This window comes from Sarcophilus harrisii, chromosome 1 (genome assembly GCF_902635505.1).
Source record: "Sarcophilus harrisii chromosome 1, mSarHar1.11, whole genome shotgun sequence".
NCBI lineage: Eukaryota > Metazoa > Chordata > Mammalia > Dasyuromorphia > Dasyuridae > Sarcophilus > Sarcophilus harrisii.
This window is the reverse complement of record NC_045426.1, coordinates 583,214,511-583,229,485: the sequence shown is the minus strand read 5'-3', so window position 1 is coordinate 583,229,485 and position 14,975 is coordinate 583,214,511. Positions and strand designations below refer to the sequence as shown.

General features: G+C 38.2%; 1 protein-coding gene across 3 annotated transcripts in view; it reads right to left on the bottom strand.

The window, feature by feature from the left end:
- The window catches only part of GRHL2 (grainyhead like transcription factor 2), a 208,946-nt gene extending 194,531 nt beyond the window's left edge, over nt 1–14,415 (bottom strand). For all 3 annotated transcript variants that reach the window (XM_003760308.4, XM_023496425.2, XM_023496424.2), the window contains exon 1: nt 12,494–14,415. In XM_003760308.4, the coding sequence (XP_003760356.3) occupies nt 12,494–12,936 (443 nt within the window). In that variant the 5' untranslated portion in view covers nt 12,937–14,415. The remainder of the gene's footprint in view (nt 1–12,493) is intronic.
- Nucleotides 14,416–14,975: the final 560 nt, after the last annotated feature.

Sequence of the window (14,975 nt, the reverse complement as noted above, 5' to 3'; positions counted from 1 at the left end):
AATACTGGTGTCACTAAATCGGAGTATGTAGAAGGGATAGGGGAATGCATGGTAGAAAACTGGAAAGGTGGGGGTGGATTGGGGATCAGAGATTATAAAAGAAGATATAAAAGGAAGATTATTTAAAAATCTGAATGGCTGATTTTATAGTTGAGCCTATATAGGAACCATTGTTGGGGAAGAAGTGGGAAAAGTGATATTGTCAGACTTGATCTTTAGGAAGACCTAGTTGAAAGGAGGATGAATTGGAGAAAAGATAATAGACAGGCCACAAGATGTGAGGTGATGTTTTAAAAAGAGGGTTTGATGTTGTGAAGGTAAAAATCAATAAACCTTGGCCACAGATTGGATATGGTGAATGAGAGTAAGGAGTCCAGGATGTCACCTATGGTACAATCCTGGGAGACTGGTATCCTTAATGGTAATAGGGAAGTTAATAGCAGGAGGAGGAGGTGGGATAATGAGTTCAATTTTGGACATATTAAATTTAAGATGTCTACAAAACTCCAATTTGCGATGTTCAAGAGGCAGTTAGAAATGTGAAACTGGAAATCAATAGGTCTTTGTTTTTGCTTAATAACATTTTTTTAAGTTGTGTCCAACTCTTGATGGAATTCCACTTGGGGTTTTCTTGGCAAAAATACTGAAGTCATTTGCCATTTCCTTCTCTAGATCATTTGATAGATGAGGAAACTGAGGATAACAGGGTTAAATGATTGGCCCAGGGTCCCTAGCTAGTGAGTGTCTGAGTAGAAATTTGAATTCAGGTCTTCCTGACTTCAGAGCTGACATTCTGTTCACTGTATCACCTAGCTTCCTTAACAGCAAGTCAGGACTGGAAAAATAAATTTCAAACTTATCAGCTTGGAGATAATTGAACTGATGAGATCATCAGGTGACAATACAGAAGGAGGACAGAGGGGTTCAGGATAGAACCTAAGGTTCCTCCTTGCTTCAGATTCATAAGTATACAATTAAAGTTCTGGATGAAACCTAGAGGGAGGCCCCAGGGTATAATGGAAAGATTATTAGGTTTAGGTCCCTACTCTGCTAGTACAATTAATAAGACCCTCTAGGAAGTCTCAATTATCTTTTCCATAAAAAGAGAGAGTTGGACTAAAGGATCTCTAAAGCACCTAATGCCTCTAAATTGATGATCCCACAAAGTACTTATAAAAGAGAGAAACCCCCAGGTCCTGCTTTCCTTTTCTACTCCGGGGGTAAGTAGGAATTCGCACTTGTAAAGAAAGCATTTCCAGGGAAAAGAATTCGAAGGAACTTTACTTTAAAAGTGCAGTCTTCCGAAGGTCATTTCCATGTGCATCACAAAGTAAAATAAAACACTTTATATCCAACAGGCTGAAATTCTTTCTACTCAATACCCATTCAAATGCAGTAACATCTCCATACTCCTACTCTCCAACCAAACCAACATGCATAGAAATCCACTGAAATGTGCTTCCTACAGAATTCTGAAAATACTGCAGCAGATTCCAAGAGTCCGTTACCATGTGCAGGATTTATGCAGACACTGTGAATTCAGCAAGCCCTGAGAAATAACTGCTCTCTATATATACTTCATGGAAATACAATGTATATTTTTAAAGAAGGAAAAAAGGCTAAACTTTTGCCCACCCCCCTCCCCTTTTCCTTACTAGCAAAAAAGAATACATCATTTTCTTAGCCTTCTCCCTGGTCTTCAAACGTTCACACAATCCATATCTTTAGTTAATTCACAAATGCTAGAAGAAGGGTAAAAATCTCACCAAAGGTTACCATGCAAGATATTAACTTTTTTCTTCTTTTGATGAAAAGGTTTTCATTATAAATTTTAAATTCACGATTAACACAAATACACTAAATAATAATAAAATTGTAACAAATTAAGAATGACACATTTGCTCTGTGGTTTCCCAAATCATCTACATACTCATGAAACTCGTTTCAATTACTTTTAAAAATATAGTTGGAATCCCTTCAGAGTTGACCTTATTCAGTTAGGCTGTCTTTGTGTCATGGTGTATTTCTCTAATCATTTCTTTGTAGTCTTCATATTTGCCTTTTTTATGGCATCTAGATATCCCATTATATTATTATACTATACTTTATTCAACTATTTCCCCAATATTTGAACAGAGTTTGTTTCCAGTTTTTCACTAATACAAATAAAGCAATTCTGTTTATATAGATTTGTTTTTCTTTTTTTTAACATAAAAAATATCTTCTTGATGGCAACTCCTATGATCCAATGGCATTCCAGTCCATCTCAGTTTTGTTTTTTTGTTTTTTGTTTTTTTGTTTTTTTACCATTTTTATCAGTAAGAATCCTAAAGCTAAGCTAATTCCCCAATGGGGAAGAAAATATAATTTTAATCGAGCAAGAAAAAAGTCAACATCAGAAGTAGTGAGGATAAGTTCTAGTCTAGAAAAAGTAATGTATCTAATAGGGACACTATTCCTCTTAGACACTAAGGTATCCACTCAGGAACACTGAGACTGGAGAGAAGCCTTCTAGGTAGCAAAATGAAGTCAACTGAGGGACTCCAGTGTAGGTGTTATTGTTGCCAAGCAACCAGGTAGGCCTCCAGGGTGTGTGGCTAGAATTCCTATGGAGCCTGTCTCTGCTTGCTCAAGAATTCTTACTGGGACATACTTGCCAAATCTATGGGAACCTTCTCTCAGTTTAGACCTAGTGTTTTTAGAACCCGTAAAATTCCCATAATCCCCTTGAAAAGAAATAGAATATTTACAACCATTTATTATGTAGAAAGACTTCCTTTATTTAATTTAAAATTTGCCATTCCAGACTTTGAGAAAAAAAAGAAAATGTTTCCTTTGGAAGTTTAAATTCAACTTTGAGCCTAGCCATCTCTTGCTGAATCATACAACATCTAGTTTGGAGAGCCGGGATTGACTTATGAAGAGTCTTTAAGATGAATCACCCTCAAAAGCCAAAACAGGAAAGAGTACAGTACCTCAGGTGAAACATGGAGATGAGAACAGATTTTGAATTTATAGGCAGACATCAACAGGGTTCTACAAAATGTAATCCTCTCTCACCCCCATGCAAACAACACATTTTCACTCAAGTACTTTGGGGGGAAGGGAAGAGTTAGTTCAAATGCTTGACATCACAAAAGCTACCCTAAAAACTTGTTTCCTATTTTTTATCCTGTTAGGAATATCTCCAAAAGAAAAAAGCTCAGCTGGTATCATATCTCACCCAACTCCTTTTCTAATCTTTCAAATTGCTGGTGCCTCCCATCCTTGTAAAATTACTTAGAAGGATTTTTGTTGTTTGCCACCTAGAATGTAATCTCTTTGAGGGCAGGAACTGTTTGATCTTTGTTTCAATTTTTTTGGGGGAGGAAGGGTCAGTTTTATGTTAGGTGTACAGCAAGTGTTTAATAAATATTGATTGTAAACCTAAGAACTGAAGCAACTGTTTGAATTATCTAAGTCCCTCCCTCCCAAAGGAAAGTGGATTTCTATTGATTTTATATTATATTCTCAGGTAGCTAGGAGACATGGTAGAGTTTTAGACTTTAAGTCAAGAAGACCTGAGTTCAAATCTTGCCTTAAAATCAGCTTTGTGACCCCTGACAAATTTTACTTCTGGCTCCATTTCTTCATCTGTAAAATGGGGATAATAACACCTAAGTCACAAGATTGTTGTGCTTTGCAAAACTTAAAGTACTATATAAATGTTAGATATCATTATTAGTAAACCCTTTGCTTATGTAGACAGCAAACATTGGCTTATGAGTGGAATACTCTGTATTCTGTATTTCACATCCCATTTGGGCTGAATGGTACTAAAGGACCCTCACCTATCTACCCACCTATTCAAATCCATGCTTATCCACAGGTTTAGAGAATGACAAACAACATCCTCTTACTGGGCAAAAGAACTGAACTGAAACCACCGAGTCATTTAATTAGGAGCAGAGACCAGGCAGGAACTGATTATTTTTGACAGAGAATGGTATCATTGTCCTCAGATTACAAAATGGTATCTTGATGAGATGAATGAAATAGCAGCCTTTAGAAATATGAACAGCTAGCTTTCTTGTATAATGTGAGACAGCAGAGGACTGGGCTGGCAGTCTAACTTTAGCACAGCTTTCTCCAATGTGTAAGCTCCAAGCTTGAAACTTGAGCCTGAGCCTTTGCTGCAGCCCTGGCAGTGAGACATTCAGGTGACATCACTCAGGAATCAGTTTTTTAGGGAAACTCTTTTGGGATTAGGTGACTTGTTTGAAAGACCCTTCCTCTTCTAGAGAGGACACTTTAATATCACCTGTAAGGAAGAAGGATTGAAGAAGCTTCTTTGGGATGGGTATAATAATAAATTTGAGAGTCTTGAGAGATCCTATGATCTAGACAGTGAGTCCTTTCAGGCATTTCTGATTCTTCATGACTTCATTTGGGGTTTTCTTTGCAAATATATGGGAGTAGTTTGTTATTTCCTTCCCAGCTCATTTGACAGATGGGAAAGATGAGGCCAAAAGTTAAGTGACTTTTCCAGTCTCACACAGCTAGTAAATATCTGAGATTGGATTTGAACTCAAGAAAATGGATATTCCCAACTCCTAGCCCAGTGCTCTATCCACTGGGTCACCTCCTGCCTCAATCTGGAAGAATTCAAACACAAATTAAATATACCAAATTAAATATCCAATTGTAGACATATCTCTGAAGAATTATGAACTAATCATTTGAAACATTCAAGTAAAATTCAGGGCAAATTAATTAACCTTTCAGTTTCCTCATCTGGAAATAGATTTTAAGCCTTAATTTCTTTGTTTCAAGAAAGAAATGTGTATGCTACAAAGTTTTATATAAATATGAATCACATATCAGTTTAAAGTGATTTAGACTTCTTGCTATTTTTGCAGTCAGTCAACAATTATTTAATGAGCATCTTATATATGCTAGATACTATGTTAAGCACTAAAAATACAAAAAAAAGTCAAAAAAAGTCACTGCTCTCAAAGTGGGAGTAACCACACAAAGAAGTGTATACAAATAAACTACACAGAGGATAAATTGTAGATAATGTCAGAGGGAAGGCATAAAGATTAAGGACTGAAAGGCTTCTGACAGAAGACAGGAGTTTTAGATGAAATGTGAAGGAAGGGGTGGGAAAGACAATCAGAAAACAAAGATGAGGAGTGAGAAAATTCTAGCTAGGCATGAGGCATATTGAGGGCAAAGTCCTAAAGTTGTAAGACTGAAGTTTCATGGGAGAAAATAGTTAAGTAAAGGATGTTCTCAAGTAGGGAAAGACTGGGCAGAAGACCAACCAGAAGAACTAGTGAAATAAACCATGTGTAAAGTGAAGGCCTGCACTAACATGGTGGCAGGGTGAGAGAAGAAAGAGGGAGAGTATTAAATGAATATTGTAAAGGTTGAAATGGCAGGGCTTGGTAACCAATTGAATGTGAAAGTTGAGAGTGACCCTTAGAGTGCAATCTTGGGTGACAAAGAGAATAACGGCAATCTTGACAGTAATAAAGTCAGGAAGAGGGAAGGAGTAGGATGGGAGAAGAGGAATTCAGTTTGGGGAAGGTTAAATTTAAGATATCTACCAGATATTAAGCTGGAGATATGCTAAGGCAATGAAAGACGTGATATAGGGGGTCAAGTTAGTTAGGGATAATATGAGATTCATCTGCTTAGAGATATGGTATATGTTTTACCTTTATGTTTACTTTATATATCCATGAGTGTACTTCAATGCAGAGGCAATTAAGGGCAATTAACCAAATCACATTATTTATATAAAGTCTTTCTTCTAGGAAGCTGGGAACTCTTTGGAAATACTATCTTGGTCTTGGTTATTTGACCAATGGAACTGTTAGGGTGGGGAGAAAAACAGAAAGATTTATTTGACAAGAGTCTAATTTTAAGCTATTTTGATATGGAATAAGATATGGGTAAGAATAAATTTAGTTAAGAATTATTTGGAGAAGGGGACAAGTTCTATGGTTCCCATTTCTGGTTCCATTGAGTGTCTTTAATCTCTTTATTTTTGGTTTGTTTTGTTTTTTCTTAGGTTAGCCGGAAATATAGTTTATTCCATTCTTCAAGGAAACCAGTGTCTAGATATTAATTGGAACTTAGAATGAGTCTGACAGAAAAAAGGCTATTTAGGCTAACATTTTATACATTGAATATTTTACAATCTTTTGTCAAGATCTTAGGCAGGTAAGTAGTACAAGAGAGAATAGATGCTGGAAGTGGATGAAGAAAACTCATCTTTTTGAGTTCAAATCTAGCCTAAGACACTAGTTGTATGATCTTAGAGATGTCACGTAAACCTGTTTACCTCAGTTTACTCATCTGTAAAATGAATTGGAGAAAGAAATGGCAAACCACTTCAGTATGTTTGCCAAGAAAACCCCAAATGGGATCACAAAGAGGTGAACACTGCTGAATAAAGTCTGAACAATCTGAAATCTGTAAAGTGCTTTGCAAACTAGAAAGTGGGATATTTTTATATTATTATTATTATCATTATGGCAATTGATATCTTTATGACTACATGGCATTTCTCTTTTATAAAAAGAATATTATATAAGTTTCACTAACAGTTACTTTGATTTTCTTAGGAGAGGGGTAAGATATGATGAATTATTTAATATTTATTGTTTCAAAAACTATGTACAATAATACTAACACACATAGTACTTTGGGAGTTGCAAAATACTTAGATGTTATCTGTTTAGAATAATTGCACATGTTTAACCTATTTTGAATTACTTGTTGCCTAGGAGGGGGAAGGAAGGAGGAAAGGGAGAAAAATTTGGAACAAAAAGTTTTGCAGAGGGGAATGTTGAAAACTATCTTTTGCTTGTATTTTGAAAAATTTTTTAAAACTATAATTATTTTTTAAGTTATCTCATTTTTTCCCTCACAACAACCCTGGGAGTTAGATATTAGTATTATTCCCATTTTGCAGATGAGGAAACTGAGGCAGATTAAGATTAAGTGGCTTATCTAAGGTTACACATATGAAGTAGTTGAGGCCAAATTGGAATTTATACTCTAGACTCCACGAATATTTTACAATCCTAAAAATCATCTTCTTGAGTTCAAATCCAATCTCAGACATTTACTAGCTGTGTGATTCTGGACAAGTCACTTAACTTTTGGCCTCAGTTTTCCCATTTGTCAAATGAGCTGGGAAGGAAATGACAAACTACTCCCATATATTTGCAAATACTAAATGTATAACAATCAAATGAAAATAATTTTTTTCTTTAATTAAGGACTTGAAATTTTACAATCCTAAAAATCATGTTTATATGAAATAACATCAAGATTACCAATTTGGGTTATTTTTTAAAATACATAATAACTGATGCTAAAAATATGCTGAATAATTAAAAGTAATTATACTTACTTATAAACTATGATGTAAAATCATCACATTATATAAACTGATGGTGCTATAACACTTTGTACCATTCGTATGATAAAAATATGGGCATACTCAGATCATGGTTGAGAAGTTAAAAAAAAAAAGATGCTCTTTAGAAATTACAGACTATAATTATTAAAGCTATTCACAGACAAAACAGCCTTGTTCTTCTACTAGAGGGCAAACTTCCAGAAGGCAGGAACTTTTCTTTGTGTTTCTGCATTCCCAGACTCATTAATATGGTGCCTTCCTCAAAGAAAGTATTCAACAAACATCTGGTGAATTAAAAATTCTTTTTACTAGCAAGTTTAATATTTTGCTATATTTTATTTCTTAAATTTACAATAATGAGTGTTTACAAATATGTGTAAAGATGAAAATTAAGAAACTGAACAGAAAAATACTTTGAAAGAGTCAGGGCACATACAAGCAAGGATGTACCATGGATGTAAAACATGAAACATTTTTTGGTCAGGAATTGTTATTTTATTGGTGTAAAGTAAAAGTGTCAAACATCATCCCAATTAAATTAAAATGTAATTGGGAAATATTTAACAAAATAAATCAATAGAACAAAATACTGTTAATATGTGGTTTTCTAAGTCAATATGTGGCAGGCAGGGATCCTTATGTACATATAGGTTAATAGCCACTATTTGTATTTGAGTTTGACACTGCTGGTGTAGGGAACTCCCAGTGAGTAAACTCCCCTAATGAATGCAGATTGGTAACTGTTGGACAATTTATGGCCTTACAAAGTTGCCTAGGGCACTGATAAACCGAGTGACCTGCTCAAGGTCACATAGCTAGAGACCAGACCTGAAATTAGGTCTTCCTGACTCCAAGACCAGATCTTTATTCACTAAATTCCACTAGCAACTTCTGAGAACACATCCTTTTCTTTTTTTCTTTTTTTTTTAATTGAAGAGTTTCTAGTCATAAATGTTTATGTATATACACTAGTTTGGATCCAGAGTTGGCTTTTTGTTTTGTTTTGTTGTGTATTTGTTTCTGTTGATGTTTACTCATTTTATAAACTAAACTTGATCACCCAAAGGGCAAAGGAGAAGACTGGTGGGCATGACCAGGCTAGAATCATTCAGGGGGAACCCTTGTAAATAAGATTATGGGAGAAGAGAGTATGAGCCGCCCACAAAGCAAGAGTAATGAATGATAAAAAAAAAATTAAGTAGAATGGTATTCATGCTATGTCAGATCAGGAGGAGTACAGTCCCCATCTCAATACGTGGATTTTCCTCTCCTGCTCCACTAGATTTTACAGTAGAAAATAAATATGATTTGAATATAATGGATGTACATGGATGGATTTCAAACTGATAATATTCACATAAATTAGGAGATCTTTTATATAGAGGCAGTAGAAAATGTTTGGAAATATACAAAAACATAATGTCCTCAAAAATACTGTTTTATTAGTGACAGCATCAGCACAGCAGAGTATAAAAACAGAACATTTCAATCTGAAGTTTACAACCAAAGTTACTTAAATGCAACTTTCCTAACTGGAAGGGTCAACTGTGGTATTCAAAGACTTTCACAGATTATAGCAAATATCAATCAATCAACAGGCATTTATTAAGGGTCTGCTTTTCAAAGGTGATTCAGTTTCTTTCTCAAGGAGCTTAATCCTACAACAGAGTTACAGATACAGAACTTCTCTATCAAGGAGGGCTAACACCTTTTCAGCAACTTAGCCTCAGAGACTCCTGTGGAGAAAGAAATTAAATGCTTCACTGACAGTCATCCAGGAGTATCAGAGACAAGACCTGATCCACATTTTCCTGGTTATGAAACTGGCTCCCTATCCTGTACACCATTCAATAGCCTGCGGCCTTGTACATAAGGACTGGGCCTGGAGTCAGGAAGGTCTGACTTCAAATCTAACCTCAAACACTTACTAACTGTGTGACCCTGGTCAAGTCACTTTGCATGTCCTCAATTTTAAAATGAAGGTAATAATAGCACCTACCTCCTAAGGCTGTTGTAAGGATGAATTGAGAAAATATTTGCACATAACAGGGGTTATGGCATATTCCACCCTTCCCATGATGTCTCTCAAAGTGTAATACACAGTTGAGATATAGAGGAAGTGGCAAAGGGAAAAAGAAACCCTACTAATTGGGAAATCAGTGAAACCCTAATGAAGGAAGAAAATAGAACTGGTTAGAGCCTATGTACTGGTTCTAAAACTGTCCCTCTCACCAAAGGTATACAGGCCTACTTTGAAGCATTCTCCATTTAAGAGAGAAAGAAACAGAGACAAAGACATAAAGACAGGAAGAGATACATTATCAAGAAAAATTACTTTGCTGTTGAAAAAAAGTTTTTTTCTCAATAATTCCAGTTTAGAAACACATTCATAACATGGTTTATTGCTTTGTCTTCATGCAATATTGTTTGCACAATTAATTTTCTCCAGACAGAAAAGAATTAGAAATTATCACCCTACCAAGTCCCTGCAACAGCCCTACACATAGTATGTGCTTAATAAAAGTATGCTGAATTAATTTAAATCCCACTGAAAACTAAAATATTAAAACATTCTGCAAAGCCAATCAATTTGTTTTGAATAGTAAACAAAATGTCCTTGTTGGAACTGAATATAATTTGTTGAAATAAGTCAAAATGTTTTCATTAAATTTCTGTGACTCACACTAAATAACAAATAAAACCAAGTTGCTAGGCGAAATGGTCTTCATACCACATAAATAAAAGAACTACAATACAATAAAACACTAAAGTTGGATACAGCAGACGTCAAAAATCCTACCCTCCTACCACAAATTGGTAAACATTTTATATACATATGTGCATACACACAGACACAGACTCAGACACACACACACACACACACACACACGGCATTTTGATCCCGGACTAGAAGTTTTGAAATCCAGGAAAAACTACATTCATCTGCATGAAACTGGTATTTCCCTAAAGGCTGCTAAGAAAGAACTAATTTCAGACCAGACCCATTCCAATACATATATACCAATCTACACCCCCACAATTTACCTGCAGCTACAATAACTTGCAGTCTTTGGTGCCCAATATATTTGTGCTATAAATTTAATAAATATTATCATTTATTCAGTGCCTGTGGTTCACGTCAGAGACGACGATTAACAACTACAAGACTGCACATATGTCCTAAGGTGAGGTCACCATTGCTCTAGAAAGTCCTGGCTCAAACTCTTTCAACTCTCTCCTTCGGAAGTCTCTCCACACCCCCGCCCAACCTCACCTCCCTCCAGGGTCCCTAAGCAAGAGTGGGGCCCCTGGCAAATTCTTCCAAAGAGGTGCAGGCAGCTGGCGGCCTCCAGGCGCTAAGCTGCTTGGCCCCTTAATGACACAATCAGGAAGGTCTCTGCTTCGGCCACAACACAGGGGTAAAGTTACCAGCGAAAGCAAAAGGAAAAAAAAAAAGGCACCGCGACGCTTTTCCAATTGGATGAAGATCTTTCTAAGTTGGGGACGCAGTGGGGAGGGGAGAGCTGCCACCCAAGCCAATGAAATGTACCTGCACCAACCCCCAGCTCCCTTTCTTTCCAGCTTCCCCCTCCCCCTTCCCATCACAAAGCCTGAAGAGAGGGCGGGGAACAAGCTGGCTAGGGAGAGGCTGCAGCGACCAGCAGCGCGCACTAGTCTGTGTGTGCTGGGCCATCGACCGCACAGGAACCCAACTGGAAGCCCCCGGGACTTTTTAGCTACAGTCTTCAGTTAGTTACAGGCTGTCTTAAACACCCCCACCCCTACCCCGCCAGCGGCCCCACCCTCGAGGTGTCACAAGAGCCATTTCTTTATTCTTTTTCTGCAAAGCAGACGTGCGTTTCAACTGCAGGTTTTAAAGGATATTTATTGTTCTCTCCTTGATAATAATACACCTGATTCACTTCCTTCGGGTCTTCCAATTCTCTAAAGCGGATTTCTATTTGTACAGGCATGAAGGACTTTCATGAAAATAAAAATTGAATTAAAAGAACAACGCAAGCACCTGGTTTTTTAAAGGCCTCCTAATCTATAATCAAAAGGTAGCAGGGACTTAAGTTGAGCAGCAGGTAGTTTTGTGGTAGAAGTTGGACCGCAGGGACATTTGGGGAAGGAGGTTTGGGGGAAATACTTTGCTTTAGTGATTTCGTGTTGACAAGACGTTTAGGGAAATAGGAGTCAGTGCCATCGGCCACTGCTGGGAAGCAGGTTCTTGTCCGGAATCAATGCCTCCCACTTTTGAAAGGCCCCATTCCCAGGGCACAAAGCAGAGAGGGAAATCATAAAGGGAATTGGGGCGGCGGTGGGGGTGGCGGGGCGGGGGGAGGAGGTGGAGAGAGGAAGATTTAGAAGTGGGGGAGGAGATGGCGCCATCCAGTAGCACCCCCTGGGGGGAGGTTGGTCTCCCCAAACTGCTGGCGGCTTCGGAGAGATTTCGGAGAGTGCACGCACTCACGCACGCGGGCTCACGGTCACAAAGCACACACGTACACACACACATACACACATACTCGGGGTGAGGGGAAGATGGCCGTTAGTGCTTCAATATAAAAGCTCTTTGTTGCTCTCACACAAAAGCGAAGAACCTCTTTTTGTGGCAGGGCCTTCAGGCAAATCGAGGAACCTCAGCTGAACTTTCAAAGGGAAAAAGGGCCCCCCAAAAAAGTTTTCGGGGAGGGGGCGAGGAAGGTTTATCAAGTCAGGGAAAAGACCATTGTCCCACCACTAAAAACCCTGCAAATGTCTATAACTATTTTTAAGGGAATGGAAAATATTCGTTTTTAGAGAAAAGCAAAAAACTAATTTCGTGAGCAAGGCCCAAAGGAGTTCTTAACTTTCCTATATTCTTGTGGCTTTTTTTTTTTTTTAAATCTTTTTCCCCCTCATTAGGGAAGAAAACACAATCCGAAATGGTCCGGAGGCACACAAGAGGGGAAAAAAACCAAATATAACAACACACAACAAAAGCCCCAAACGACAAACCAGTTGCCATCAGCCCAGAGTAGTAGGAGCGGCGGCAGCGGCGGCGGCGGCAGCAGCAGCGTGTGATCCACTTACTTGTCCGACTCTTGTGACATGTTTGATCCAATGAACTCTCTCCCCTTTTCCTGGTGCCTCAGTCTCTGGCGAAACTGGACTTTCAAGTCTGTGCAGGTGAAGGTGTGTGCGAGCGCCCGAGATGGCAGAACAAGAGGTACAGGTAATTCTGCTTTTCCGTTCCCCCTCAACCACTCTCGCTCGCTCGCTCCCTCACCTAGCCGGAAAGGTGGGATAAGGAGCGGGCCCCCCTCACATGTGGCAAGAGCTCGGAGGCGGCGGGGTGCTGCTAGGTTCTCCTCGCTGGTGGCAAAGGGGAGGCACAGAGCGGGAGAAAAGTGGCGGACTTGGGCGGCCACAGGTAACTTTCTCGCTAGGAGCCGAATTCTTTCACTAAAGGGTACAAGTCTGAGGGACGAGCTGCACGCTGATTGGCTGCGGAAAGCCCTCAGGTGAGCTACCATTGGCAGATACGCGCTCAGGTAAGGCCCCTCTCCAAGAGCAGGTAACTCTCCAAAGTTTACCTGAGCAGTAGCAGCAGCCGCAGCCGCAGCCGCAGCCAGGGCGGCAGGGGCAGCGCCGGGCTCTGGAGCAACTTCAGGAATACCTGATTGGGTCGGGGCGTTTCAAGTCTCCTTCATGCTACATTTCCCTTGTTCCTTAAGGCCGTGGAAGAAAACAGCCAGCACCTGCAGACTCGTGGAATTGTCGGTCAAACTAAAGACAAAGAAAGTTAATAATACTGAATTCAGGTATCCTAGGTCAGCTCTGAGCAAAAGAGCAGACAATTCACAGGGGAGTTACTTTAAGGCCACATTTAGAGAGCTGGTTGACAGAGGCAGAAAACAGGGAAGGGGAGAAGATACTTTATTCTTTCAAAAAAAAAAAAAAAGACGAAAAAAAACTAAACAAGGAAAAATATTTACTTTCTGCACAACTTTGTCTTGAAGAGAAGAGACCAAGAAGATTATGGAACTAAACGTGTGCATCATATTATTCTTGGCTTTGATCAACTTGAGATGGAGTGGAAATATTGTTAGACATCAGTGTGGGCCCCTGAGTGAAGACTTGGATTCCAGTACAGCAACCACTACCAGATCTGGGTTCCCCAAAGCCTCTCCACAGCACCCCAGCACCTTGTTGTCATTTGATGTTTCCCAGGGAGACATCAACATTTACATTGTAATTCAATAGAAGCAGCCACTACAAAGGTGCTTTATCCCTTCAGCTTAGTAAGGTTGCTATGGTAACAGTTAAGGATGAAACTACATTTTTCATAGCAAGATTTCTAGAAGCGGGAAATAACTTTGTACAACAAATACGTAGTGCACTACTGTATATTGTTAAAATGTGACACCTTTCATATGGACTTCTTTGTAGGTGGCTTGGGTGGTCCAGCAGGAAGAACTCAGCCAAAAAAACATGGAATATCTCTAGATAAGTATGAAGAGCATTAGAAAATTCATCCTTTTATTTCAGGCTGTAGTCAAAGCTTGTTTAAGAAATTATAATTTTATTTTATCCTTCTGGATGATATAGTCCTTGGAAAATACATTATGGACATTGAAATAGGACTTCATCCTACGAAGAAATATAGATTTACATATAACATTCTAAATACTTTGACTAAATTGTTTATGTCAAACATAGTGATGCACCCAAACAAGACTTTATGACAGGCAAACTTTATTTCAGTAAACTATAATAGATGGTCAAGCTTTCTTTCCCTTCCTGTCTCTGATGTTTCTGCCCTGCTAACATTCAGCTGGTTTTCAGGAGATTCATTGTATTTCTTATCCAATTATTATCATTTTCAGCTAGCCCTATGTAATCTGAATAAATGGAGGAAAATCAAAATGACTTGTTGAAATTGAAAATTCAAAAATTTAATGCTATCGAATAAATTAAACTTTCTCTGTTACTAAGTAATTTGAAAGTTAATAGTAAGTACTAAAAGTGAGTGTTTATTTAGATTTTGTCTGTATTTGGTAGTCCATACGAAGACAAAGATAGTAAACCATTAGTGGATCTGCATAATCCCCAATCTAAACAATCTAGAGTTTGAATTACATTCAGTTAGGTTTCATTTCTGAGAATTTTGCAATTGTTAAGAGGTGATTTCCAATTTATCCCAAGGAAGTGGGGGAGGGGAGAGGGAATGAGAGGGAAAGAAATAACTACTTATTCTTAATCTGAAACAATTTAAATGAAGCAGATTTGTTCCAGTGGGATGCAACAGGTAGAGTTGTGAATGGGCTGGAGAGAGTGGATGCTATGGCAATGTATTTGCAAACATTGTTCAGATCTCATTGAAAAAGTAAGATTTAGGTTTGCTGACCACACGTGCCCTTCGAAACAAATAACTGAACAGCAGTTTATGTTGAGAATATTCCCCAAAGAATGACTAAGGAAGCAGATCAACATATTATAATCATTAAATTTTGTATAGTTTTCTTCACTTAATGGAAGAGAGGCAATGCTGTTTTGCAAAGAATGCTATAAA